Consider the following 27311-nt stretch of genomic DNA (forward strand, 5'->3'; position numbering starts at 1 on the left):
AAGAATAATGTGGAAAATCTTCCCAACTTAGTTCTGTTGCTTGAATCAACATTGGAAGAATACCACATCCACAGGATTTGTTTTAATACTAGATATCCTACTAAGTTTACCCGAAAGCCTGATGATGTTTACAATGGAGCAGAAGTATCTGCTGAAATGACTCTAATTTTATTCTTTCCACATTGTTTCTAGTGTTGAAATTATATCCAGATGGAGAACAAATGGTAATTAAAAAAACATTGCAAGAAATATCCTAGAAATATCTAGCAAGGCAGGCAGCATCTGTGGATTTGAAGTTTCAGTTCTGAGTCCTTTTTCTCTGTTCTGTCAAAGAACCTCTGACTCTTTTTGTCTTTTTACAGATGCTGCCTGATCTGCTAACTGTTTCTAGCATTGCTTACAATTAGTGGTGGCTACACTGCTGTGTGAACATGAATGTATTTACATAAAGAGTTAATGTGAAAGACCATAGTGAAAATAGTTCTAATGAAATATCATGAAAATACTCAAAAATTAAAGGAAGTATCTGTGGAGAGACCAAAATTTATTTTGTTGTTGTTCTCATTTGTCTACCAGCATTTTCTTTATATTTTTGAAGAATGATAAAATGTATTTTCTTTTATCAGAGTAACTTTTTTTTAGACATAGATCTCAACACTAGAAAAGGTTGATCTTGATGGACTGTAATGTCTATTGATTTTCAAGATAATTCTGACGTTACTTAGGTTACCTTTGTTGCTTGTTTGATTTAGAAGATCTAATGTTATTTTAACCTCTTGAACTGCAGAAATATTAAGTATTAACTGATTTACTTCTAACAACTTTTGGATGTGCTAATTCTTGAACAAAGTCCTGTATTTGTATTCCAGACGGTATTTAGAAGAAGATTTTGCCTTGCGTGTACTTGCTCAGATCGCTCTGGCTTTGCGAGAATGTCATAGACACTCTGGTCACACAGTGCTACACAGAGATCTCAAACCTGCTAATGTCTTTCTTGATGTACACCACAATGTCAAGCTGGGTGATTTTGGTTTGGCAAGGATTTTGCAACATGACACCAGTTTTGCAAGAACATTTGTTGGCACTCCTTACTATATGTCTCCAGTGAGTATATGTTTTGATAGTAAAAATAGTTGCAATAATTTGTGCTAATCCCAAAAATTGTACTCTATTTTTGTGCTAATTTAAAAAAAAACTTCAGCCATGAAGTAATTCTGGAATAAAATTTCAAAAGTTCATTTATTATCAAAGTATACATCTCTGAAATTCTGCGGATCTCTGGGTAGCCATGAAACCAAGAAAGAAAAGAAGGGTGGCACCTTCATCAACCCCCAGATCCCACCTCCCCACAAACAAAAATGGAACAGGCACATCAGCTTCCAAATCCCTCCTCCTGCATATGCTGTTGTAACCTAAAAATATTGATTATCCTTTTTCAAAAGGGAATTGTAAAAATAACACCATCAAATTTTAAACTTAAACTGTGTAATTGTTAACTTGGATGAATATTTGTATACATGCTATTACGTAAAATGTTATGTGCTTTAATTAGGCTGTTTCCTCTAACTGGAGAGGAGATACTAAGGATATAATTGTTTTAATTCTGGGCTAGCAAATTTGCATTTACCATTTCAATTTTTTTGTTTGTAGGAACAATTTAATCATACGTCCTATAATGAGAAATCTGACATATGGTCTTTGGGATGTTTGCTGTATGAACTTTGTGCGCTTACGTAAGTAAAATATGAAGATTTGTCTGAATTGCAAGATCTCATCATTTAGAAGTGAGCTTGCGTTTTAGTTTCATTTTGCTTTTTGTATTTGCCTTCTGTTTTTTGTTAAATTGACAACCCACTTGAGTGGTAGTAGGTCATGATTTCTGCAACTTTTGTTGACGTGGGAAAGAAACACTTCTCGTAAAGATCAAGGGGAAAGGAACGGTGACAAAGTGCTTCTGAAGTTAATATAAAACCTATAAATCTACTTTCCATGTCATATCCCTGCTAGAAGAAGGATACACTTTTGATGCTGAGGTAGAAAATAGTTTTCTTTAATGTCTACATGCAGCTGACTGTTTTAAGACAGACATAAAATTCAGCAGTAGGTAAATGGTGAGGCTTTATGGTAAAAAACTGGCACTTATCAATTGGGAATATCATTCTGGATATATGTCTATAATGTGAGACATCTTACAGGAAAAAATGTTGTTTGGTGTTCCCATGCAGCATTGCAGAATAATTGTCTGACAGCAGAGCTGGAAGTCTATATCGGCTTTGGAGTTGCAGAGTTGGAACAAATATATGTAGCAGGAGTTGGCTAAGATTGTGACAGATTTACCTCCATCACTAACCCCATTGCATTCCACAAGAGCCAGTGCTAGGACCTCTTTGTTACATCTATGTGATTTTGATGAAAATGCAGTTGTGTGATTAGTGTTTGCAAGTGATGCAAAAATAGGAAAAGTTGTGGATGATTAGGATTCTGCAGGCTGTAGACCTGCTGGAAATTAGTGTGTGGGAGGGTGGGGGGTGATATAGAATTTAACCTGGATAAGGTTAAGGTGGATGTATTTGGGGAGATGAAAACATACCCGAGGAACATTGATATACAGATGGATTTTAGGGTGCATTACCATAACATTTAAAAAGTGGCAATACAAATGGATAGAGTGCAGAAGGAGGTATATCGCTTGCTTCTCTTCTCCAGTTGGGGCATTAGGTTGAGAGAAGTCATGTTGCATATGTATAAATTTTTGGAGTATTGCATGGAGTCCTGGTTGCTACGTTTTTTCAATACTTTTTAAAATAGGGTTAAAGAATTATCTTTTTGCAGATACATTTTCTGTTTTTTAAAATTTTTAACAGGTATGGCGGATTTCTTTGATAATATTTGGAGAACATACTGAAGGAAAACATTCTATTAACTCTAACCTGACTAATTTTAGGCTACTCTTGCATTGTTTTACAATTGTATCTCAATATGAGAGGCTTGAAGCTGTTTTTGGATTACTTGATTGCAATCAGAAATTAGCTGTCTTGTGTTAAATGATGACATCTTGTGGCTATTTTCCATTACTGAAGATGAAAAACAAATATCGCAGAGATTATTCTTGTACATAATTCTATATACACAGAAGTGTACATGTTAAGTAAGTTTTTTAAAAAAATGACTTTGGTTTCATTTGGAAATTACATTGGACTAGAAAAGGGAAACCTGGTTTTCCTTTTCATTGCCTCAAGAATATTTTTGTAGCTAGCATAGAATCAAGCATCATCCATCCTGGCCCAGGAGTAAAAACAACTGTGCTGAGGTATTGAGAGGGAAGCAACAGATGATTGCTATCCACTTAGCCTGCACCACATGGCTCAGAGTAGCTATATTCTCTATGATGCTATTCTATTTGCCCCTCTATTCTGAATTGGTATATTGGTTGGTCCATTTAACACTCTTTTTGAAGCATTTTTAAGGCTTGAAGGAGATTGTGAAGGAACAAGTAGTTCCTGATAAAGAAAGTCACTCATGAGGTACTAGCTTATTGCATCAGAAAATGGGTCTGAAAAGGAGAAAGGAAATTTGTTTGGATGCGTTGCCTGAGTTCAGACAACAGTTTCTACATTGAAGAATAACCATGCAATATTTCAGAATCAGAATCAGGTTTATTATCACTGGCATGTGATGTGAAATTTGTTAACTTAGCAGCAGCAGTTCAATGCAATACATAAGCAAGCAGAGAAAAAAATTAAAATAATAAATAAACAAGTAAATCAATTATGTATATTAAGTAGATTTTTAAAAGACGTACAAAAACAGAAATACTGTAGAACCCAAAGGTCCAAAGTCCATTTAGAAATCAGGTAGCAGAGGGGAAGAAGCTGTTTCTGAAACACTGCGTGTATACGTTCATATATCTGTACCTGTCAGAATGGATTTCTTTGAGGTTTTTAAAGGTTGCTTTGGTTAGGGGTCTGATCAGAGAGATAAAATAGAATCAGACCCTTCAGCTTCCCAATTCTGTGCTGATCATTACCTTTTCTTCAGCACATGGACTGCAGTATTCTATGTTGTGGTGATTCAAGTGCTTCTCTTAAGAGGCTCCTTAAATATGTGATAGTCTCTGCCTTTAAGGCAATTATTGACAGATTCCGATCACTCTTTGGGTGATTTAAAAAACCTCAAATCCCCTTTATGTTTTTAAATGAATCGTTTGTCTTCAATCCGAACTCCCTTTTTCCCCCAAGCTTGTACTTGTCACAATCTGTTTAGTCTCTGTGTGTATGTTTTGCTACCTGTTGTGTCCATGTTAAATTTAATAATAATGGTTACTTAATCGATAATTTTATTTTAAAGACCACCTTTCACTGCATTTAATCAGAAGGAGTTAGCAGAGAAAATAAGGGAAGGCAAGTTTAGAAGAATCCCTTTCCGCTATTCAGATGAACTCAATGATCTCCTTGGCAGAATGCTAAATCTCAAGGTTGGTATTGGCTTTTCTGCCCCAATATAGCTTCCTTGAATTGTTTGTTTTATTTATTTTGTGCTATCCATTGGGCACAAAAGGTGAAAAGTGGTGACAGTGGAGATGATTGCGCTGATGACCAGCAGCAGTTTTGAAATGTCAGTTTACTGCGACAGACACGTCAGTGTAATTGGGATCTCAGTGCGTCTTACAGGCAGGTCTTCGGGTTACTTTAGGTTCTGTTCCTGAGAACGGCCCATCAACAGAATACTCCCTGGATTACATTTAAGCAATTTCCCCCAAACTAATAACCTGAAACCTTTGGCCTTGATAGCCATTGTGGTCTGATTTGCAAAGAATAGGCTGGGTAAGGTCAGCCAAGGTGGTAGAAGTTGCTATCAGCAATAAAACTGACAATTGTTCATATGAATGCAGCGTAGATGGAACTAAGAAGGTGGGGGATCTGCTAGTCAGTTTAATATAATAATAAGTTTTCTAATGAGGGGTCTCTTAGATATTGCCTGAAGGAGAATTTGGCAAAGGCATAGGATTTTTTTGTTGGTGATCATCTCTTCATTGTTTTCGGGTGAAGAGATTTGTGTATTGTTTTTGAGTGCAGAATCTGGGAGAATTTGCATAAAGTTGGAATTAAATAAGTTATGTCTTCTATAGTCTTCGGATGTCCTGCACTGTGAGAAAGTGACATTGCCATGCATTTGAACAAGGTAACTGATATTCATTAAGAATGTATGGTTTACTTCTGATCATCAGAGGTATTCGGAAATAGTTACAAAGCTTTCTGACAAATGAAAATAAATCTTGCAGAAGACGTACATAAGGCATGTGTCTCAGTAACGATAACCTAGGCCGTTGTTATTTAGGAATGAGAATGTATTTTGTACTACCTTATGTTGATAAAACAATATTATGAATTATAGATCATTGAACAGAGACTGATTTGTACATCAGCAGCTGGAATCTCACTTATTTCAATGCAGCATGTCCTCTAATCTTTGTGAGGGAAGTCTGAAAATCATTTTAGTGAGCACAGGTGCAAATACAAAAAGTCTGACCTAGTTTACACATGAAATTGTCCACTTACTCGCATACCTTGTTACTACAGCGAACATTATGGGGAATCCAGCTAATGTTTTGGGTGAGTTGTAGCATTGCTGAGCATAGTGGATGTACATTGCCAATTGTTAGACGAATGCTGCATTTAACATTATCAAGAATATTTTTTCAAAAAAATTGGTCATTGGTTACTTCCACAGACACTCCAGTCCATTAATTTGGATTACAAAAGTTGTTGAGATTTTGGTGACATTGGCGTGTAGTAAGTGTTCGCTTTCTACCACTCTGAAGAAACTTTGAACCTACTAAAATTATTGGTAGGTTGAAGTGTGAAAGATGTTAGGTCTTCTGTAGGGTGCAAATGAACCAATTCGTTCAATCAACAAGTTTAATTTTCTATTGCCTGTTCACAAATTGGCGGAGGTATAATATGGTGGTAATGAAGGATCTTCTGCCTATATATAACTCATAATTGTTCCCATATACTAATTCTTGCTTGAAAGGGATAGAGTAACTTTAAGTGACATGTTTGGATTCTACTTGCAAGATGTAATTTTGTGATCCCATCACTTTGTTGAAAAGTTTTACAACTGGAAAAGTTAACTGATGATTTAGATCTATGATTTTATTCTTTCAATTTAAGTTGACTTACCTTTTTGTAAACCAGGATTATTTGAGACCTTCTGTTGAGGAACTAATGCAACATTTCTTGATTGCAAATTTGGTGGCTGAAGAGCAGCGCAAAATTTCAGCTGACAGAAGAAGTAGTAAATCTCTGGAGAACGATAATTTCCAAGACAGTAACCCACTGATGGCAGAGTTGAAACTCAAAGAGGATCAGCTTCACAGCAGGGAGAAAGCTTTGAAAGAAAGAGAAGTGCTTCTTGAACGTAATTATAATTTTTTTTCAAATATATTAAATAAATGGAAAGGGTATGCTAACATGAGTTGGAGGCATGTTCCCTGTATTCGGCAGGTTCAACTGCTCTACTTAACATAAATTCTCGTAGTGGTGCAGCTGCCTCACAGCTCCCGCAATCCAGGTTCAATCCTGACCTCTTACTGTTTTCATGGTATTTAACTAGATTCATGTGTTTTCTTCCCAGTATTCAACCTTCCTCCCACTTTTCAAAGCCAGGGTTGGCAGGTTATTTAGCTTCTAAATTGCTCCTGTTTTGTGAGTGAGAGGTAGAATTTGAGAAGAAAGTTGATTGGTATAACTGGGTGGGTGCTTGATTGTCATTGTGGATTCATGGATCATAACACTTGCTCTATGCTGTATGATTCTTGACTGTATATCTGTATATACACTTTTAGTTTTTTTTCCTCTACTCGATAGCATTGCATGAAAATATTGAATATCCACTGAGATTAATTACAGCTCATGTTAATTAATCTGTAAGTATATTTTTGGTGGAAGACTGGAGATATTGACCAAATGCTGCAATGAATTTCAATCTAAAACAATACCGTGTATGATGCACTCTCTCCTTGATTCCTGTTTCTCGTTAAATTAAGAAAAGTAGTGCAGATGCTGGAAATCTGCAGGGAGTGAGAGAGAACGTTGGAAGTATTGGGTTGGGAATCATCTGTATTGAAAGTGAATATTTGGCGTTACTGACTATCAGGAGTAAAGCTAACTAATGGTTCACAAAAATCATTTCACTTTACTTTCATACATGCATAAAATTGCTAAAATTGTAGCAATTGTACAAATTTTGTTAATGTTGCATTCTATTGATATTTTTTCCAGAACGTGAACGAGAGCTTTGCATCCGAGAGAGACTGGTAGAAGAAAAGTTTTCTAGGTAATGGATGCCTGCTTAATAACGTCTGACATTTCCCTTCCTCTGCAAAATGATCAAGTTTATTGCAAAACTCATTCAGTCACCATGAAAACCTTTTAACACAGTCCGCACCTTTCCATCCTCCCCTTGCAAGGCAGCAATGAAGCAATTATATGCATCAAATACAAATCAATTTTTTGTTTTCTTGAAGATTGTGAAATATCATCAGAATATTACTGTAAAATTTAGAATTCAAGTATTTTTACCTTTTTTTGTTTATATAAATTTCATAAAGACTTTGTCCATAATTTGTAGTAATTAATGAAGCAACAATATTTCCTGACAATGTAATGTGGGTGGGACAGAGCAGGGCAAAATTCCATAGAAATTTAAGTTATCTGTTGGTAGAAATTTCCCTTTTTCTGAAAATTTTGCTGTCTTGTGAGGGTTCAATGGGATCTCTTGATCAGCAACTATGAAATTATTAGTTGTTTGAATAGTGAATCACAAAATTCTTGTTGATGTGAAACTAGAAAGCAGTTTTATAAATTCTAAAATTTATAATACAGTATATTCATTAAAACATTTAAATTTGTTTGAGTATTTATGGATTACTATAGCATTTTAAACACACTTGGAACATACTATGCATAAGATTTCCAATTTATAGTAGAACTAATTCATTTAATAAGCTTTAATTCTGTTCAATTAAGTTTATTGTGGATAATACTGTAAATTGGTGCACTAGATAAATGAAAACAATTTTTGGGTATCTGTGTAAACTATACATTTTTTTAAGTCACAATGTTAAACAGACAAATAATATCAAAGACTGTTAGTTGTTGCTTTCTCAAACTGAGTATGTTTTCTGTGTTTGTAAGTTTCCTTAAGCAGAATAAAATTTTCCAAGTGTTCCTTTTCTATGACTGGAAAAACAAAAAGAAACTTTTGTCTTTTGTTAACAGAGCAGAGAGCTTACTAAAGAATTACACCTTTTTGAAGCAACAGGAAAAACTGAAGATGCCTGTTGGTAGGTTAGGTAGGTGGTATTATCAAAAATTCTCAGCATTCACACATAGTCAACCTTTAAAAGTAATGTGCATGAAATTTGTATTCTAATTTTTAATGAAACATAAATGCTGTAGCTTTTTTCGGATGGGTTTTCTAAGTTTATCCAAAGTAAGTGTATTCTGTTTAAACATTTTATTCCCAAAGGCTGTTGGAAACAGGTTTGCTGAATCAAAACTGATTTGAAAAGCAAAATATTGCAGATGCAGGAACCCTGAAATGAACAACAAAATGTTAGAAATGCTGGTTTGTTATCTGCAGGAGTTAATGTTTCAGATAGATGACTTTTCATTAGAAATGGGAAGAAGGAGCAAACAAATATGTCTCTGTGGAGATGGAGATTGACACACATGGGGGTGATGCTGGCTGTAAGAGGGTGAAGAAGGCTTGTTCATTTCAGCTACTCCATTTGCTGCCTTAAATTCTTGACATCCTTGATGTACTCTACCCTCTGTTACTTTGACAGTTTATGGTTTACTGGTCTTCACCAGCTGTATTTATCATAAGTATCCAAACACTCTGCTCTTATCTTCTGAACTTTCTGAATCAACCTGTCTCTCAAGTGGCATCTGTCATTTACTCTTTTGGTCTGATTTATCCTCCATCTTTCTGGTTATCCAGAAATCTGTTCATCTGGAACACGTTCACCTTAAGAGCTCTCTAACTTTGATTTCTCTTGAACTCTGTAATATATCACCAGCAGTACATAATTTTACTCAACCTGGCTTATTCTGAGAATCAAGTGACATAATGACACTATTTCCATTGGAGTGAAAATATACTGATTGGTTTCACCTGTCGAATCCTCTCCCCTATGTATCCCCAATATTATCACAGTCTATATTTGAGATTAAAATCAATATACAATGGGCTTGTGCTTAAATTGCATAATTTTTTTTGTTAAATCTCGTAAGTTTGCATAAGTAAAATCAATGCATTTCTAAGAAGTTGCTGATTTTTAAAAAACTTTGTAAATGACTAATTTGTAGATGTGGCTGGGCTGCTAAGTTTAAAATTATGAAAACATGAGATTAGTACAGTCGGCCCTCCTTATCCATCGGGGATTGGTTCTGGGACCCCCCACAGATACTGAAAAACACGGATGCTCAAGTCCCTTATTTAGGACCCTGGGGAGCTCCAGACCTTATTTAACCTGTCTCAGTGTGGGTGGATTTTAGAAGCTGGGGGAGCGTGTTGCTGAATCTGCAGTGTTTCTGTTCTGTTGATGGAATGCAATCACGATTGAATACGAGAGGTGAAACGCCATTAGTCATTGGAAAAGTGTTAGGCTACAGTCGGTCAATGATCAGAATAATTTTAAAGGATAAAGTGAGAATAATAGAGCATGTGAAAGGCCCTGCCCCGATGAAAGCTACAATTATTACTAAGCAAAGCAATGGTTTAATTATTGGAATACAAGTGTTTCTTAAGTGTCTTATATGCACAGAAAGGTAAAATATATACTATATACTAAGACAAACGTTTGACTAACTGACGCTAAATAATACCGATGTACCAGTTCTGACTTGCATACAAATCCAACTTAAAGACTGCTTGTACTTTAAATCATCTCTAGATTACTTATAATACCCAATACAATGTAAATGCTATGTAAATAGTTGTTATACTGTATTGTTTAGGGAATAATGACAAGAAAAATAAGTCTGTACATTCTGAAACAACATGTGCTGGAGAGAGAACTTCCGGGTTTTCCTGATCCACAGTTGGTTGAATCTGCCCATGTGGAACCCATGGATAAGGAAGGCCGACTGTAGTTGTGAATAAAATTGAATTTCTGATAGGTGACTTACTGCGGTTATGGTGTAATCTTTGAAACCATAGACCATTTCATGAAATTTTTTAATACAAATAATACAGTGTAACAGGTAACCACTGGAAATTTATAATTACTGTCTTCACAGTCACCTTTTTTTTCCTTTGTATCCATTCCAGGAAAAGTATAAACAAATTCATTCCCACTTCATACTGTGCATAGGTAATTAATTAACATATTAAGAAGCTGCAAAATGATTATAAAATATTTCAATTTCTTCTTTGTTCTGACTCTTACATTAGATGATTGCTTCGGCATAGAATCCTCTCCAGGGAAGAAGAAAGTTCATTTTGCAGGAGAAAGTAAAGAGAACATTCATTTTAAGGAAATTGGTGCAACGAAACAACTTCTGAATAAACCGAAGAACTTGGATCTGAAGAAAAGACTGCAAGCTGCCAACCTCCGAGCTAGAACATTATACGAAATGGAAAAAAGTTATCAGCTAAAGAGCAGACAACTTTTGGGGATGCGCTAACTTATTTTTGTCATTGACATTGGGGAAAAAGAACAGATTCCTTAAAAGACTGTGATAAAGCTAACTATCTGTTAGCTTATGAAAGTGACCTGCACATGCCTGATGACTGAATGTTTTAGGGTTTTAATCCCATATCCAGAACTGGAAATAACATCTGACTGTCAGTGTACAAAAACCCATCCATTTGCTTTATCCAGCACCATTACTCACTTTAACTTGTAGCATGCTCATTCCCTTCTGATTTCCCTACTACACAATTATTCTGAACATTTTTGGAATTTTGCTTTTGAACCTCTCGCAGCATAAACCACAAACCACACTGAAATGGTCGTCATGTTACATCTTTTAAATCTTTGCACTAGCACTACTGTTACACTTAATGTGATCAAATAAGTTGTAAAATATTATTTTCAAAAGTTTTCATTTAAAGAGTTCTGTTTCAACTTTGTATATCTTTGAAGGGATTATTTTACCATTTTTATGTATAAACTGTTTGGTGACCGATTTGCCCCGTCTGTGTTTCTGTGTTAAAACATTAACATCTGTAAACTGAGACAGTAACTCGGCTTTAGTGGAGCAGGAAGATATGTAATCAATTCCTTTCTGGAGAAAAGAATACTTGTCTGGATATATAAAACATAGTTATAATTGTTCTTATTTACCCAACAAAGTTGAAAGTTGCACACTTATTTGGATAATGAAAAGCTGTTAGCTGACTTTCCATTCTTTAATGCAACAGTTTAAATTTCTAAGAACAGGCACAAGTAGGCCAATCACTTTCTGAAGCATGTACTATTATTGCATAAAATTATGGTTGACCCACTATTGTCGTCAACGTCACTTTCCCATACTCTACCTCTGTATCACTTGACACCCTGATATCTATCAATCTGTAGGATATATTCAATAATTTTACCTCCTCAGTTCTTTAAGGAAGGTAATTTCAAAGAATTGCAATCATCTGGGAAAATAAATTCCATTTGACTTCCACTTAAAATGGTTAACACTTTATTTTAACTAACGCCCCTACTTTGAAAATACTCAGCCGTAGGAAACTCTAATGATTACTTTGTTTCCTTCATTAACTTCCGTGTCTCAGGGATCACTGCATGTCTCTAGTGTAAACACGTTTCTCTTTAATCAGATTCAATATTTTACACAATACATCGGTAAATTAGCATTAAAGCTTACTTAAATCATTTCATTTTCAGTCAAGGCCTACCCACTTGTTAGACTTCCACAGTAACATTTTACATGTGCTCTGATGATGATGAAATCCTGTTGTACTACAATGTTGCTTCACTAATTAAAAGATCTTATTCTTTAAAAATGGATGACATCACATTTCCCAAATTATATTTGGTCTGTAATTATATGTGGCCATTTTAACCATAGGTCTTGTCTGACTAATTTGATTTAATTTTTTTGAGGTGGTGAATTGACGTAAGCAACACAAACTTTAATAAGGTTTTTGGCAAAATAGATCTGAATTTGCCTTGGTGATAGGTAGCAGATGGTAAAAAAAAAAGTTGCTTTGCAGTTGGAAGGCTGAGTCACACGGATCACTGCTAGGACCTTGCCATTCATTAGTACACTTGATTAGTCCTGCACCTCACTATATTTTCTATATAATTTCTCTCCAACCAATGTCAGACTCATTCATTTGTTAGCTGGCATAATTCCCTTCTGCTTGTCTGGAATAAAGATACTACATTCATTGTTAACAAGTCATCTGCCACCTGGTATATGTGCACCTTTTTAGCCCACTAAGTACTGAAAAACTTTTGATCTAAAATTTTACTGCTGCTCTTCCTGAACTCTTCAATTGCATTGGTCTCCCCCTGTAATAAATATAGTATTCAATTCAAAGTAAATTTATTATCAAAATACATATATATCACCACATACAACCATCAGATTCATTTTCTTGTGGGCATTCTCAATCTGTTATAGAATAATAACAGATTATTAGGAGTCCATAGGTTGTGGGAACATTTCTATGATGGGGCAAGTGAAGTTATCTCCTTTGGTTTATTAACCTGATGGTTGAGGGGTTATAATTTCCTGAATCTGGTGATGTGAGTCCTGAAGCTCCTCTACGTTCTTACTGATGGCAGCATGTCCTGGGTGGTGGGCGTCCTTCATGATGGATGCTACTTTCCTGTGACAGTGCTTCATGTGGATGTGCTGAATGGTGGGGAGGACTTTACCTGTGAGAGACTGGGCTGTACCTACAACTTCTTATGGGTTTTCCGTTCAAGGGCATTGGTGTTTCCATATCAGGCTGCAATGTAACCAGTCAATATACTCTACTACACTGCTACAGCAGTTTATCAAGCTTTTGGGTGTCATGCTGAACCTTCAAATTCTCGTAAAGAAGTAGGGGTGCTGCTGTGCTTTCTTCATAATTGCGCTCACATGCTGCGCTCAGGATTGGTCCTCAGAATAACATTAGGGAATTTAAAGTTGTTGAACCCCTCCACCTCTCATCCCCTGACCATCCGAGGACATAAACCTGACTTATTCTTGCACCGCAGGCAAAAATTCCCTCTTTTGTCTCTCATGGGCCCTGCTCTTTATCTTCTTATCATTTAGCTCTTAATATACCTACAAAAAGCTTTGGAATTTACCAGACTCTTACCTGCTAGTGTCATTTCATGTCCTCTCTCCGCCTTCAATTACTTTTTTTAATACCCTCACCACACTTTTCTATATTTGGTGCCTCAGCTGTCCTGCATTCCTTTAAGCATTCCATGAGAAAACACCTCTGTTGTTCTAGCCCTCAGTGCCCATACATATCAGTGGTTCCTTAGTTGTATCTTTCACCATGCGGGAAACAACTTTGCTCCTGAACTCTCTTTTACTTATGAATGCCTCCCATTGGTTACCTATAGGTTTTAACATTACTCTCAGGCTATTATTTCCTAGCTATTATTAGTTCTGTATTGAAATAAGCTTTATCCAATTTTGGATCTTAATTACTAATCTATTCTTATCCTTATTCATAGCATTCCCCCAACTTTTTTTTTCAAAAGATCTAAACGGAGAAATTCTTTTGCAGTTACTAGTGCCAGAAATATGCATAAGTATTGACAACTGATTGTATTCAACTCCACAGGATTGTTTACAAAGATTTAATCGGTTTGATCAAAATTAGAACTGTCTGTTTTTAGTGACAACATTGTAAATAAAGGACATACACTGAAAGATTATGCCATGAAGAAAAAGACATTAAGATAAGGTTACAACAACACACACAAAATGCTGGTAGAACACAGCAGGCTAGACAGCATCTCTAGGAAGAAGCGATGTCGACGTTTCAGGCCGAGACCTTTCGTCAGGACTAACCAAAAGGAAAGATAGTAAGATAAGGTTAATAGGTTTATAGTTGCTTTTGTGTTTTATCATGTTAATCCTTTTCTTTGCAGTGTTTCAGAGGGCCAAGGTCCGGCAGATGGAATACGATGTTGGTAAATGCTAGATCATCCACTTTGGAAGGAATAATAGAAGAACAGATTATTACTTAAATAGTGAAAGGTTGTAGCTTGCTGTTGTGCAGAAGGACTTGGGAGTGCTTGCGCATGAATCGCAAAAAATTGGCTTGCAGGTACAACAGGTTATTAAGAAGGCAAATGGAGTGTTGGCCTTCATTGCTAGAGGGATTGAATTCGAGAGCAGGGAGGTCATGCTGCAACTATACAGGGTACTGGTGAGGCCACTCCTGGAGTACTGTGTGCAGTTCTGGTCTCAACTTGAGGAAGGATATACTGGCTTTGGAGGCAGTGCAGAGGGGGTTCACCAGGTTGATTCTGGGGATGAAGGGATTAACCTATGAGGAGAGATTGAGTCGTTTGTGACTATACTCTCTGGAGTTCAGAAGATTGAGAGGGGATCTTATAGAAACATACAAAATTTTGAAAGGGATAGATAAGATAGAAGTTGTTTCCATTGGTAGGTGAGACTAGAACTAGGGGTCATTGCCTCAAGATTCAGGGGAGAAGATTTAGGGGGGAGAAGATTTAGGATGGAGATGAGGAGAAACTTTTTCACAGAGTGGTGAATCTGGGGAATTCTCTGCCCAGGGAAGCGGTTGAGGCTTCTTCACTAAATATATTTAAGAAACAGTTAGATAGGTTATTACATAGTAAAAGAATTAAGGTTTATGGGGAAAAGGCAGGTAGATGGAGCTGAGTTTACAGACAGATCAGCATGATCTTATTGAATGGCAGGGCAGGCTCATGGGCCGGATGGCCTACTCCTGCTCCTATTTCTTATGTTCTTATGTATTATTTCACACATAATGACCTCTAGGTGGAATCAGTGTGCTAAACATAGCATTTGTCCTATAATGTGCAACTAAGCAAGAGTATGAACATTTCATTCCTGTCAGGTTGCAGGACATTTATCACTTTATTGCTGCCATAAACCTCTATAGTAAAACTCATAAACTTTAGACGCAAATGCATACAAGGAGGAGTTCAGGAGACTCTTTTTTACTCAGTGTTATAATGTAGAATTTTGTTATCATATTCAGTAGTCGTAACAAGGTCCAGAGGTAAATAGTTAAATAAGAAAGAGAGGCATAGATATTTATGCTAATAGTAGTTACAAACAATTGAGAAATGGGTAATATGGGTTATTAAGCCTGAAGTGAACCATATGGGACTATCAGTCTTATTCTATGTTATAAATCATGTGGTTCTAGGCTTGTCAAAAATATAATTTTCTGATATATTTACATCATATTACAATCCTACACAAACATAAATTAATGGCTTTTTTATGGTATGTAACTTTCAGTCTGTAATTGAAGCAATGTTTTCCCTTATTCAGCTTGCTGTGAAGGACTCGTGCTCACAACTTTGTACCAGTTCTTTATAGGATTAACAATTCAGTCATTATAACAGTAAAAAACAACTTTTATTGTATGCATCCGCAATTTTCTTTTGTTAAAATCTAATATCTCTGACTTAAGAGCAAAAGCATTGCAACTTGGATAAGGCCTATTCATTAAGGATTCTGCCTCTACGCTTTTAAAATAAATATATTGCATTTTAATTTTGCTAATCCTTATCTTGGGGTTGGGCAAAGTTTCAGGTCGTCATTCAGAAGTGAACAGATTCACTAATCACATCTGATACTTCCATTAATCAAGAACTAAGATACCAAGGCTCAAGAATAAAAGATGAAGATTAAAATCACAGTTAATTAGCATGGACTTTGATCAGCATTGATTAGCATTTCTCCATTTATTAACAGGTAAATAATAAGTGATACATAGCGATTGAACTTTATTTGCCTGTATTACCTTTAATTCCACAATTATGTAATACCCATTCTCATAAAAAGAACAAGATAATTAGAAAACCCTTATAAAATATCCCTATCAAACAAATCTGTCTCTACTAACATTGAGATGCTACTGTTGGTTGTTTGATAACAGAGCAAACAGTTATGTGGTTGCTGCCATTGATGTGGGAAAATATTTAAAGCAAGATAGGATGATTATGAGTTATTTTGCCCAAAATTGTAATGGATGGGTAAGATAAAATAGACACCATACCACCACAATTCCTGATTAAGGGTCTCTGACTGAAACATCGACTGTGTAATCTTTTCCATAGCTGCTGCCTGACCTGCTTTTTGTGTGTATTACTTTGTTTTCCGGCATCTGCAGATTTTCTCTTGAACATAATACCAGCCATGTTCTCATGGTATTTTTCACTAACAAAACATATTAGTAAGGTACTTACCAGGGTCTGGAAAATAGCCCCAGGTACATCCAAGTAATAAACAGGCAGGGTTAGTTGATAATACAGTGCACAGCACCACTCATTGCATTAGCATTCTTTTCATTTCACCTACAATGAAAACAACATTTTTGGACAACAGGTTTGGAAAAAAGGTCAAATTTAACAAAAATAGAAATGTATAATCACCTAAGGCAGGACATTACATGTGTTTTCCCACGTGGCCCTATCAGGGTTATTCAGCAGACTATCAGACTCCAAGTTAAAATCGTAGTTTATAGTTTTGCCACCCAGTCATTATCAAAGTGGTGTTGATAAAGGAAGAATTAGTAAATGATTGAAAATGAAAATATATATGTGTAATATATAGAAACATGAAAAGATGGCAATTATTCTCCATCTGCTTAAGGTCATTAAGTTGACCATACAGCATGGTTCTGGGGGGTCAGATGTAGATTTCAGATAACGATCTGACATCAAAACAAGTGTGTTGCTTTTCCTAAAGAAGTGTAAGTAGTGACATTTTAAAAAATGACATTTCGTCTGCTTCCAAAGTCATTTTATCTGACCTCACATACATAACCAAGCTTATTAAATTCAGTCTCGCAGCTTTCCATTTTGAATGCACATTAAGAAATACATGTTTAAACTAAAAGAGTTAGATTGGAATTTAAATAGTATTGATCAGAAAATGAGGCTAACTGTTGAAAATTGCATTCAATCATTTCTAACTATATTTGAATCGGTAAAAAATGCTAATTTATATTTGCCAAGACCATTATTATTTGCATTGTGCTGTGAATTGCATGAGTTACTATAAGAATGCCACATACTCAGTGGCCACTTTATAATGTATCTGCTGTACCTAATAACGTGACCACTGCGTGGATGTTCATGGTCTTCTGTGGCTGTTGCCCATACACTTCAAGGTTTGATATGTTGTACTATCAGAGCTGTTCTTCTGCACACCACTGTTGTAACATAGTTGATTTATTGTCATCTTCCTGTTAGTGTGAACCAGTTTGGCCTCTCCTCGGACCTCTCTCATTAACAAGGTGTTTTTGCCCACAGAACTGCCTTTCACTAAATGTTTTTGTTTGCTTTTCAGCACCATTCTCTATAAACTCTAGAACTGGGTTTCCCGACCCTTTTATGCCATGGACCATTATCGTTAACCAAGAGGTCCATGGAACCCCTGCTCCAGAGTCTATTGTATCTAAAGATCCCAGGAAATCAGCTGTTTTTGAGATACTCATACCATTCTGCCTGGCACCAACAATCATTCCATGGTCAAGTCACCCAGATCATATTTGTTTTCCATTCTGAAAAACAACTGAACCTCTTGATCATGTTTGCATGCTTTTATGCATTGATTTGCTGCCTCATGATTGGATGATTCGATCTTTGCATTAAAGAGCAGGTGCAAAGTGGCCACTGAGTGTAGGTTTCCAGACTCTGATTTTTGTAACCAGAATTTCATGATACAGTAGTAGAAATTCCAGAAAGCTTTGACAGTATATACTACTGCAAAGGTGCATTTAGTCCTTAGGTATCCTTGAATAATGTGAAAGAAATTGAAAATTATGAAGCAAACAATGCAGACTATTATGTAAATCCATATTTTCCTTGGACCTTTGTGCTCCTCCATTAATACCTTGAGTTAGAAAATTACGAGGAAATTAGTCCATGCATATTAAAATCAATGAAATAATTTTTTAGCAATTCAGATGACTTTCACACTTTTTGCAGTGTCTTTGGAGTTAACTTGTTATCTGATGTCAATGGCCTACCATTTTTTAAATTTTATTCTTGCCCCTCCCCCCACCACTTTGATTTCAATACACCCCATTTAAACCTCAGTAATGCGTTCTGGATCTCTTTCCTAAAAATAATGAAGTCCTTTATTCAAGAATGTGGAAGTAGGTTGTGTTGGAAGGTGACAAGAAACAGAAAGCAGAAAACATGAAAGTGGGGCAAATAGTTTAATATCTGTCATCAGGAAAAATTTTAGAACTATTATTAAATTCATCATAGCAGGGTACAGAAGGGTGCGAGGTAATCAGAGTCAATAAGATTAAGTCACAGAGTCATACAATCATAGAATTGAACAAGACAGAAATGGGCTATGTCTATGTCAGCCATTTCCCCCATCTGCACTAATCCAGTTTCCCTGCATTACAGCCACATTCTTCTATGCCTCACCCATTCAAAAGTCTATGTAAATTTCTCTTCAACATAACCGATCTTACCTGATTCTACCTCCTCCTCCAGAAATCAGTTCCAATTATCAACCACTCTGTGCAGAAAAAAAAATTCTCCCCTCAAATTTATTATTAAACTCTTTCTTCACACTTCAATTTTGTGGTTTTTTTTTTGTTTTTGATACTCCTACCAAGGGAAATAGATTCTATCTACCCTATATTTGCATCTTATAATCTTCTATACCTTTATCAGGTCACCCCTCAGCCTTCATGAAAACAAGTCCAGCCTATCCAATCTCTCCCCATTACAAGTCCTCCAATCCAGGCAGCTTCCTGGAGAATTTCCTCTACACTCTTGAAAGCACAAGCACAGTGTGTGACTAGAACTGCACACAATACTCCATGTGTGATCTAACCACTGTTTTGTAAAGTTGAAACATATCATCTGAAATATTATGTCCTGGGCTATGAAGGCAAGCATGCATATATTTTCTTCACTTCTTTATCTACATGGACAAGGTCCTTCTGTTCAGCAAAATTCCTTACTGTTATCTGCATACATCTTATTTTTGTTTGACTTCATAAAAGAGCATAACTAGTACTTGTAGGTTAAGTGAGATCTGCCAGTGCTCTGTCCACCTTTCCATCTTATTCATATAGGTCCACCCCAGCTTATAAATTTTGGGCATTTACAATCCATACATATAAACTAGCGTTTGGGAGACTGGTGCAATGGATTTGCCAGCAACTACGGGTTTCAGGATTCTTCAGTATGGGAACTCTACCGCTGGGGCTGTATTTCTGACTTGTGAACTGTTTTGAGCATTTCTTAGGAATGGAACTGAGCCATAACTTGGGGAGGACCTGCATCCTGCTCTAGCTTCAGATGACCTTCCTTGCCATGTCCAAACACTACCTTTCAGGTAATTGACAAACTGACTATCATACCTTCTGCAGACACATGCAAGGCATTAATTATATCACCAACAAAAGACTCTGTGCTGATCCTTGTGGTACACCACTGGTCACAGGCTTCCAATCAATGTAGCATCTTCCACCATCGCTCATTGTCTCCGATCAGCAAGCTAATTTTGTATTCTATTAGTCAGCTCACGTTAGATCCCTTGTGCCTAAACCTTCTAGACAAGCCTATCATGTGGACCCTGTCAAGAGCCTTACTGAAGCCCATATAATGTTTAATATCATGTAGAGATACAAGAGATGGCAGATGCTGGAATCTGGAGCAACAAACTCAGGGGGGTTGAGCAGTATCAGTGTGAGGAGAGAAAAACTCAAGACTCATATCCAATGCAGGGTTTTGACCTGAAACCTTGACAATCCCATTCCTCCCACAGAGTTCCTCCAGCTGTCTAATACCCTGTATTCATCAATTTTCTTAGTTACCTTCTCAAAAAACTTCAACCAAATTAATGAGACATGGCATCTCCCACATAAGTCAAGTCAAGTTTTATTGTCATTTCAACCATAACTGCTGGTACAGCGCATAGTAAAAATGAGACAACGTTTTTCAGGACCATGGTGTTACATGACACAGTACAAAAAACTAGACTGAACTACATAATAAAAAAACACAGAGAAAGCTACACTAGACTACAGACCTACACTGGACTGCACAAAGTGCACAAAAACAGTACTGGCATTACAATAAATAATAAACAGGACAGTAGGGCAAGGTGTCAGTCCAGGCTTCGGGTATTGAGGAGTCTGATAGCTTGGGGGAAGAAACTGTTACATAGTCTGGTCGTGAGAGCCCAAATACTTCGGAGCCTTTTCCTATACAGCAGGAGGGAGAAGAGATTGTATGAGGGATGCATGGGGTCCTTCATAATGCTGTTTCCTTTGCAGATGCAGCGCGTACTGTAAATGTCCGTGATGGCAGGAAGAGAGACCCCGATGATCTTCTCAGCTGACCTCACTATCCGTTGCAAGGTCTTGCGATCCAAGATGGTGCAATTTCCGAACCAGGCAGTGATGCAGCTGCTCAGGATGCTCTCAATATAACCCCTGTAGAATGTGATGAGGATGGGAGGTGGGAGATGGACTTTCCTCAGCCTTTGCAGCAAGTAGAGATGCTGCTGGGCTTTCTTTGCTATGGAGCTGGTGTCGAGGGACCAGGTGAGATTCTCCATCAGGTGAACACCAAGAATACGCCATGTTTGCTATGCCTGATTAGCACCTGCTTTCCCATATGTGCCGTATTTATATTACATCCGTTAGTTTATTTTCCAACGTGTTGTCTACCACTGATATGAGGTTCATCAGTTTGTAGTTACCTGCTGCCTTTTAAAAATATAAGAACGACATTTTCTGGCACCTCACCTGTGGCTAAAAAAAAAGATGTAAAAGTATCTGTCAGACATCCAGCTACATCTTCCCTTGTTTCCCACTGCATTTTGGAATAGATTCCCAGCCTATGGATTCATCAACCCTTATATTTTTCCATGATGATGTCTAATATTTCTTCTTAATACCAACACTCTCCAGATTATCAACATATTCCTCCCCAAACCCATTTAAAGCAGATACAAGTGCTTTTTTGTTTGCAGTGAGTGTTGTGCCAGTGGGATTTGTGCAGAGGTCTAAATAACTTAAATGATTTGGATGACATTTGCTGATGACAAGAAAGATATGTAGGAAAGTAAGTTGTGGAGAAGACAGAGGAAGACTACAAAGGAGGATAGATTGTTTAGGTGAGTAGATAAAAATCTGAAAAATGGAGTAAGATGTGGGATGATGTGAAGTAGAACATAGAACAGTGCAGTACAGGACCAGGCCTTTGGTCAACAATGTTGTACCAATCCACATGAGGGGAGCATATGTGTGGTACGGTCCAATTAGTTTAAAAAAATATAATAGAACACTACTGAAAGCATTAACTATGAATGTAAAAATAGAAAGGCACTGTACAGTTTACTTCAGTAAATAACATTTTATTATGAATAAAGTTTATTTTGATCAAAAATATTGGGCTATTAACGCTTAATTACACTAATTCCATCTGTCTGCATATGGCCCTCTTTCTCTGAATATTCATATGCCTATCTGAGAGCTTCTTAAACACCTCTATTATATCTGTTTCCACCACCACTACCCTTGACAGCATTGTCCAGGCACCAACCACTCTCTATGTAAAAAAAACTCTCTTACCTTAAATCTAGGCCCTCCATTTGGAGGAAAAAATACCAGCTCTCTACTCTATCTATGCCTTTGGTAATTTCATATACATCTATTAGGTCTCCTCTCAGCCTCTGCCATCCAGAGACAACAACACTAGTCTATTCAACCTCTCCTTATAGAACAAGCCCTCTAAGCCAGGCTGTATCATGCAACCTTTCCAAAGCCTCCAGATCCTTCCGTAATGAGGTGGCTAGAATTGAATGCAGTACTTCAGCTATGGCCTGACCAGACTTTAAAAACTTATCAATATAACCTTCTGACTCTGGAACTCAGTACCTCAACTAATAAAAGCATCTGCCTTCTTTACCATCAATATGTGCAGCCACTTTCAGGGAACTATGGATTTGGACTTTAAGATTGCTTTGGATTGCTTTTAATGTCAATGTTGTTAAGAACTTTGACAGAAATTGTGTAATGGAATGTAATACTTCTCATTACATTTATCTCCTGAAGTGCTATAACTCACATTTGCCCGGTCTAAGCTCCATCTACTATTTCTCCCCACACCCCAGCCCCACCCCATATCTGCCATTGATCTATGTCCCACTATATCATTTGGCAATCTCCCACACTATCTACAACACCACCAACCTTTGTATGATTTTTATGATTAGAACTCACCCATCATCCAAGTGTTTTATCTGCTTCACAAACAAAGGTCCCAATATGGATTCCCATGGAAAACAATCCGTCACACACCTCCAACCAGAGTAAGACACGTCTGTCTTCTGTCAGCAAGCCAGTCAAATGGATCCCATACATCTTAATCTTCTGGCTCTGCCTGTTATGAGGGAACTTGTCAAACATTCTACTAAAATCCATTTCTACAACATCTACTACATTTCCTTAAAAAAACACTCAGTTAAGGAGTACGACATAACTTTCCCGAACAAAACCCTGTGTATGTGGTTCATTGACAAATTCAGAAATGTGATGGCAGAGGGGAAGAAGTCATTCATGAAATATTGAGTGTTTGTCTTCAGGCTCATGTGCCTTCTCCTTGATAGTAGCAATGAGAAAAAGGCATGTTCTGTATGATGGGGGTCGTTAATAACGGGGTGATGCCTTTTAGAGGCATCAGCTTTTGAAGGTTTCCTGGATGCTGGGGAGTCTAGTGCCCATGATAGAGCTGGCTAAGTTTACAACGTTCTGCAGCTTTTTCCAACCCTGTGCAGTGACCCCTCCATACCAGATGGTGACACGTCAAGTTAGAACGCTCTCCACAGTACATTGTCAAAATTTGCGAGAGTCTTTGGTCATGCCATTCTCCTCAAACTCCTAATGAAATATAGACACTTTCATGATGCTTTGTAATTACATCAACATGTTGGACCCAGGATAGATCTTATGATGTTGAAATCCAGGAACTTGAAACTGCTCACCCTTGCCACTGCTGACACCTTGATGAACACTGGTGTGTGTTCACAATTTCCCTTTCCTGAAATATACAATCAATTTCTTGGCCTTACTGATGTTGAGTGCAAGGTTGTTGCTGCAACACTACCCAACCAGCTGATCTATCTCACTCCTGTATGCCTCCTCATCACCATCTGAAATTCTGCAATCAATAGTTGTGTCATCAGCAAATTTATAGATGGTGCTTGAGCTGTGCCTAGCCACACAGTCATGGCCTAGACAGAATAAAGCAGTGGGCTAAGATTCAAGATTCAATATTATTTAATGTCATTTCCAGTACAGAAATATAAAGGAGAACAAAATAATTTTAGTCCAGATCTGATGCAGCACAGACACAATAAGATAAAAACCACAAGCATAATTAAAAGAACACAATAAAATATCTAAGATAGTTTATATACATAGATTGACTGTTTGTCCATAAAGTGACTCTAGGCATAGTGTCTGTCTGTCACACTGTCTGTCCTTAAGATGATTGATAGGAAATGATAAAGCTGTGGTGGTTAGGGATATGGAGGATTGGGTTAGTGGGTGGAGCTGTTGATCAGCCTTACTGCTTGGTGGAAGTAACTGTTTTTGAGTTTGGTGGTCCTGGTGTGGATGCTATGTAGCTCCCTCCTTAATGGGAGTGGGACAAACAATCCATGAACAGGGTGTAGTGTCATATGACGTGGGTGATCATGGTCTTTGACCATGACTGTTCTTGACAACTTTTGCTACAGAAATGGTTTGCCGTTGCTTTCTTCTGGGCAATGTCTTTACAAGACAGATTCATCTAGCCATTATCAATTGCTCTTCAGAGATTGAATGCCTCACATCAGTGGTTGCATAGCCAGGACGTGATATGAACCAGCTGCTCCCATGGCTTCACGTGACTCTGATCAGGGGGATGGGGGTGCTAAGCAGCTGCTACCTCTTTCTTCTTGACTAAATTCAATACCTCTTTCATCACCCTTATGCTGCCGTCACTGTTCTACCTTCTTATTGGAGTAAAACAGTCCTGTACTCTGTGCATTTGGTCTTTATGCACCCTCTACATCTTCGATGTAGATAGACTTGCCTAACTGTAATACTTAACTGTAAGTTCCTTTGTCATAACTATCTTAAGATTTAATGAGTTGTGATCACTGTTTCCTGACTGTTCCCACACTCTGGTAAACCCCTTCGCTAGTAAGTTTATGCTCACTCACACACCTTCCCCCTCATGTGTTCTCACCTATTGCCTTCCAGCTTCCACTCCTTCCCTTCTCTCCACCTTCTTATTCCGGCTTCTACCCCTTGTTTTCCAATCTTGATGAAGAGTGTCAGCTTGAAATGTTGACTGTTTATTTTCTTCCATAGGTGCTGCCTGACTTGCTGAGTTTCTCCAGCATTTTGTGCATGTTATTCTAGTATTCCGGCATCTGCAGAATCCCTTGTGTTTAAACTATCCACATAACATTTTGGATGCACCAAATGAATTCTACCCCAGACACTGCTGCACCAAGGTCATAGTTTATGCTGAGGAAGTTGAAGTCACCCACTATGACAATTCTGATGTTTTTGCATCTTTCTCTAATCTGCCTGCATGTTTCTCAATGACCTGGTTACTATTAAGAAGAGGAAGGTTGATATAATCCCTTCAGAGTGATTGCAGTTTTCTTATTTTTAAATTCTACCTCAAATGAAATTGTAGAACAAAAGATTCATATTATCCAAAGGGGAAGAGATTGCAGAAGGATCTGTATGCCCTAATCTCAGAAGGCTAATGTGCAAATACAACAATAATTAACAAAGTTAATAGGATGCTTTTGAAAGGAGAATTGAGCACAAAAATAGAAAGGTATGCTTCAGTTATATTGCTTTCTCTACATCTAGAATGCTAGGCTGAAGGTTAGAAGAGTGAAAAGTGATTTGACAGGAACTTAAAAGATTCTGAGGAGTTTGATAGGGTGTATTGAATAGGATTTCCCTTTTGTGGGAGAATGCATATTATGGAACGCCCATTTAAAAATAAGGGTGGGCACTGAATTTAGACAAATGTAAGGCAGATTTTTTTTCTTTGGAAAGGTCATGAACCTTCTTTTTTTTGGAAGTTAAAGGACCATGGCTGCAGAATATGTGAATCTTTTATAGGAAAATTTACATAGGGTTTTGATTAAGTAAGGGGACAAAGGATTGGCACTAATGGACAGTATTCCGGAGTTGACATTTATCGGCCTTGAACTGCAGAGTAGGCTACCTGGAGGAATCTGTTTTCTATTTGAAAATATTATGAACGAGACAGCCGTCTAAACCTTGCATACTACGATCTTATATTGTACTGCATTTCCGTAGCTTGTGTATGAATAACATTAGACCTAAAAGCCCGTAGAAAAATACAAATCCTGCAAGGTTTTTCTCGTTGACTAGCAACAACAGTATAATCAGTTGTGCGAGGATCCATTCTGTATTTGATGCCAATATACACCATTTACCCAAAGCCAGTCTTTGGGGCATTGGAACAAACACGTATGGATGAATATGACCATATTGCTGAAGACATCACGCTGCGTATCACCTGCTGAGTTCCTCCAGCCTGTTGTACGGGTTGTTCTGTTCTATGACTTCCAGATATGAACGACTACACTTTGAATGTTTTGTTTTATCGTGTGCGCGCCTTCCAAGTTTAGTATATTTCCATTCTAGGCATAACTTTTTCTTGAGGTGTAGTCTATCACCGGCATGACATTAATGCAAATTCTTTAAATGTTTACTGGTTGGCCTCCCAGACTGTAGAAACACATTATACTGCATGGACAATATCAAAGATAGCCATACAAGCGAAGTTTGAAAATGACGTGCACAGACCGCTTGAACTAATTTGAAGGCTTGCAGTACTTATAAGGGGAAAATGAAGAATAACCTGCAAGACTGAAGTTCATGGTTTTGAATGCACAGAGGGAGAAACATGAAGACACGGAAACTTAGCGTATCGCGTTGTAAACAGAATGATATTAGTCGGTGTTTATCCAGCCGTACTCGGTGGTGGATCACGGGCAATTTTACTTCAGACAAGAGTTCACAAATACATATAAAATGCTGCTGGAAGAAACCAGCGCGTCAAGTTACATCTGTGGAGGCAAAGGACCAATCATATTCTTGGTCGAGACCTTGCCTTTTGCCTCCGATTTTCGGTAACTGCAGTCTCTTATGTCTGGATTTCAAAGATGAATGGACATGTGTGTGGTCGATCTGCCCATGTGAATTATATGAGAACTATTTTGTAATATATTTGTTTTTCACAGTTCCCCACCCCCTCTTTCGTCCACTATAAGCCAAATTTAATAAGTAATATAAAGCAAAAAACAATTACAGTTATTGGGAATAAGGCATGCGGTTCCTTTATTGTCGTTACCTCGTTCTTATTCTGGCGTCTATTCCTTTCCTTTCCTTTCCAGTCCTGATGAAGGGTCGACTTTCTATAGATGCTGTCTGACTCACTGAGTTCCTCCAGCACTTTGTGTGTGCTGTTCAAGACGTCCAGCATCTGCAGAATCTCTTGTGTTTATATTGTTCATTTAAGAGTTTTCCCCGGGGTTTAAACTATTGGAATATTACTTACCTGCAATGCTGAGTCACACTAAGACACCCACACAATAACTAAAAGGTACTTGGATAATTGCGAAACGACTTAGACAGGGAACAATTCTCATGACTAGAAAGAGCGATGAAAAAAGTAAGACCTCCACTTCACTTAGGTGAATTGCTAGCATTATCCCCTAATTAAAAAGAAAAGTTGAAAATAATGGCCAATCCAGCCTGAGGTAGGGTATGAATAGAGCCGGCAGCGGTCATTGATTGCTTTCGGGACAATTTAACAGCATCACAATTACTTCAACGGCGAGACCGGGCAAAACCAGAAACCTGCCGGACAAGCCGGCCTTTTTGAAAAAACAGTAGGGCGGTTGCACAGGGCGGGCTGAAGAAGATTGATTGACACCAAAATAAACGAATAAGCATTACGTCTGCTGCCGACTCAACCAATCGGCCTGGCCTAGAGACAGGGTTTGATTGGAGAGAGGAAAGCGATG

General features: G+C 37.5%; 1 protein-coding gene and 1 long non-coding RNA gene across 16 annotated transcripts in view; one reads left to right on the plus strand and one right to left on the minus strand.

Moving 5' to 3' along the window:
- Positions 1–11198, plus strand: part of nek2 (NIMA-related kinase 2) — a 62700-nt gene extending 51502 nt beyond the window's left edge. For all 14 annotated transcript variants that reach the window (XM_059985890.1, XM_059985877.1, XM_059985878.1 and 11 more), the window contains 7 exons: positions 870–1104; positions 1651–1733; positions 4348–4474; positions 6198–6420; positions 7284–7338; positions 8283–8356; positions 10462–11198. In XM_059985890.1, the coding sequence (XP_059841873.1) occupies positions 870–1104; positions 1651–1733; positions 4348–4474; positions 6198–6420; positions 7284–7338; positions 8283–8356; positions 10462–10694 (1030 nt within the window). In that variant the 3' untranslated portion in view covers positions 10695–11198. The remainder of the gene's footprint in view (positions 1–869; positions 1105–1650; positions 1734–4347; positions 4475–6197; positions 6421–7283; positions 7339–8282; positions 8357–10461) is intronic.
- Positions 11199–13865: 2667 nt separating this feature from the next.
- Positions 13866–27142, minus strand: LOC132402862 (uncharacterized). 2 transcript variants are annotated; one of them, XR_009515114.1, is made up of 4 exons: positions 26636–27142; positions 22465–22624; positions 16448–16555; positions 13866–14183 (listed from the first exon to the last, which is right to left on the minus strand). It is a non-coding gene; the product is annotated as an uncharacterized LOC132402862 (long non-coding RNA). The 2 variants fall into 2 exon arrangements; XR_009515115.1 differs by lacking the exons at positions 13866–14183; positions 16448–16555 and adding an exon at positions 20002–20991.
- Between the last annotated feature and the right edge of the window lie 169 nt (positions 27143–27311).

This window comes from Hypanus sabinus, chromosome 12 (assembly GCF_030144855.1).
Source record: "Hypanus sabinus isolate sHypSab1 chromosome 12, sHypSab1.hap1, whole genome shotgun sequence".
NCBI lineage: Eukaryota > Metazoa > Chordata > Chondrichthyes > Myliobatiformes > Dasyatidae > Hypanus > Hypanus sabinus.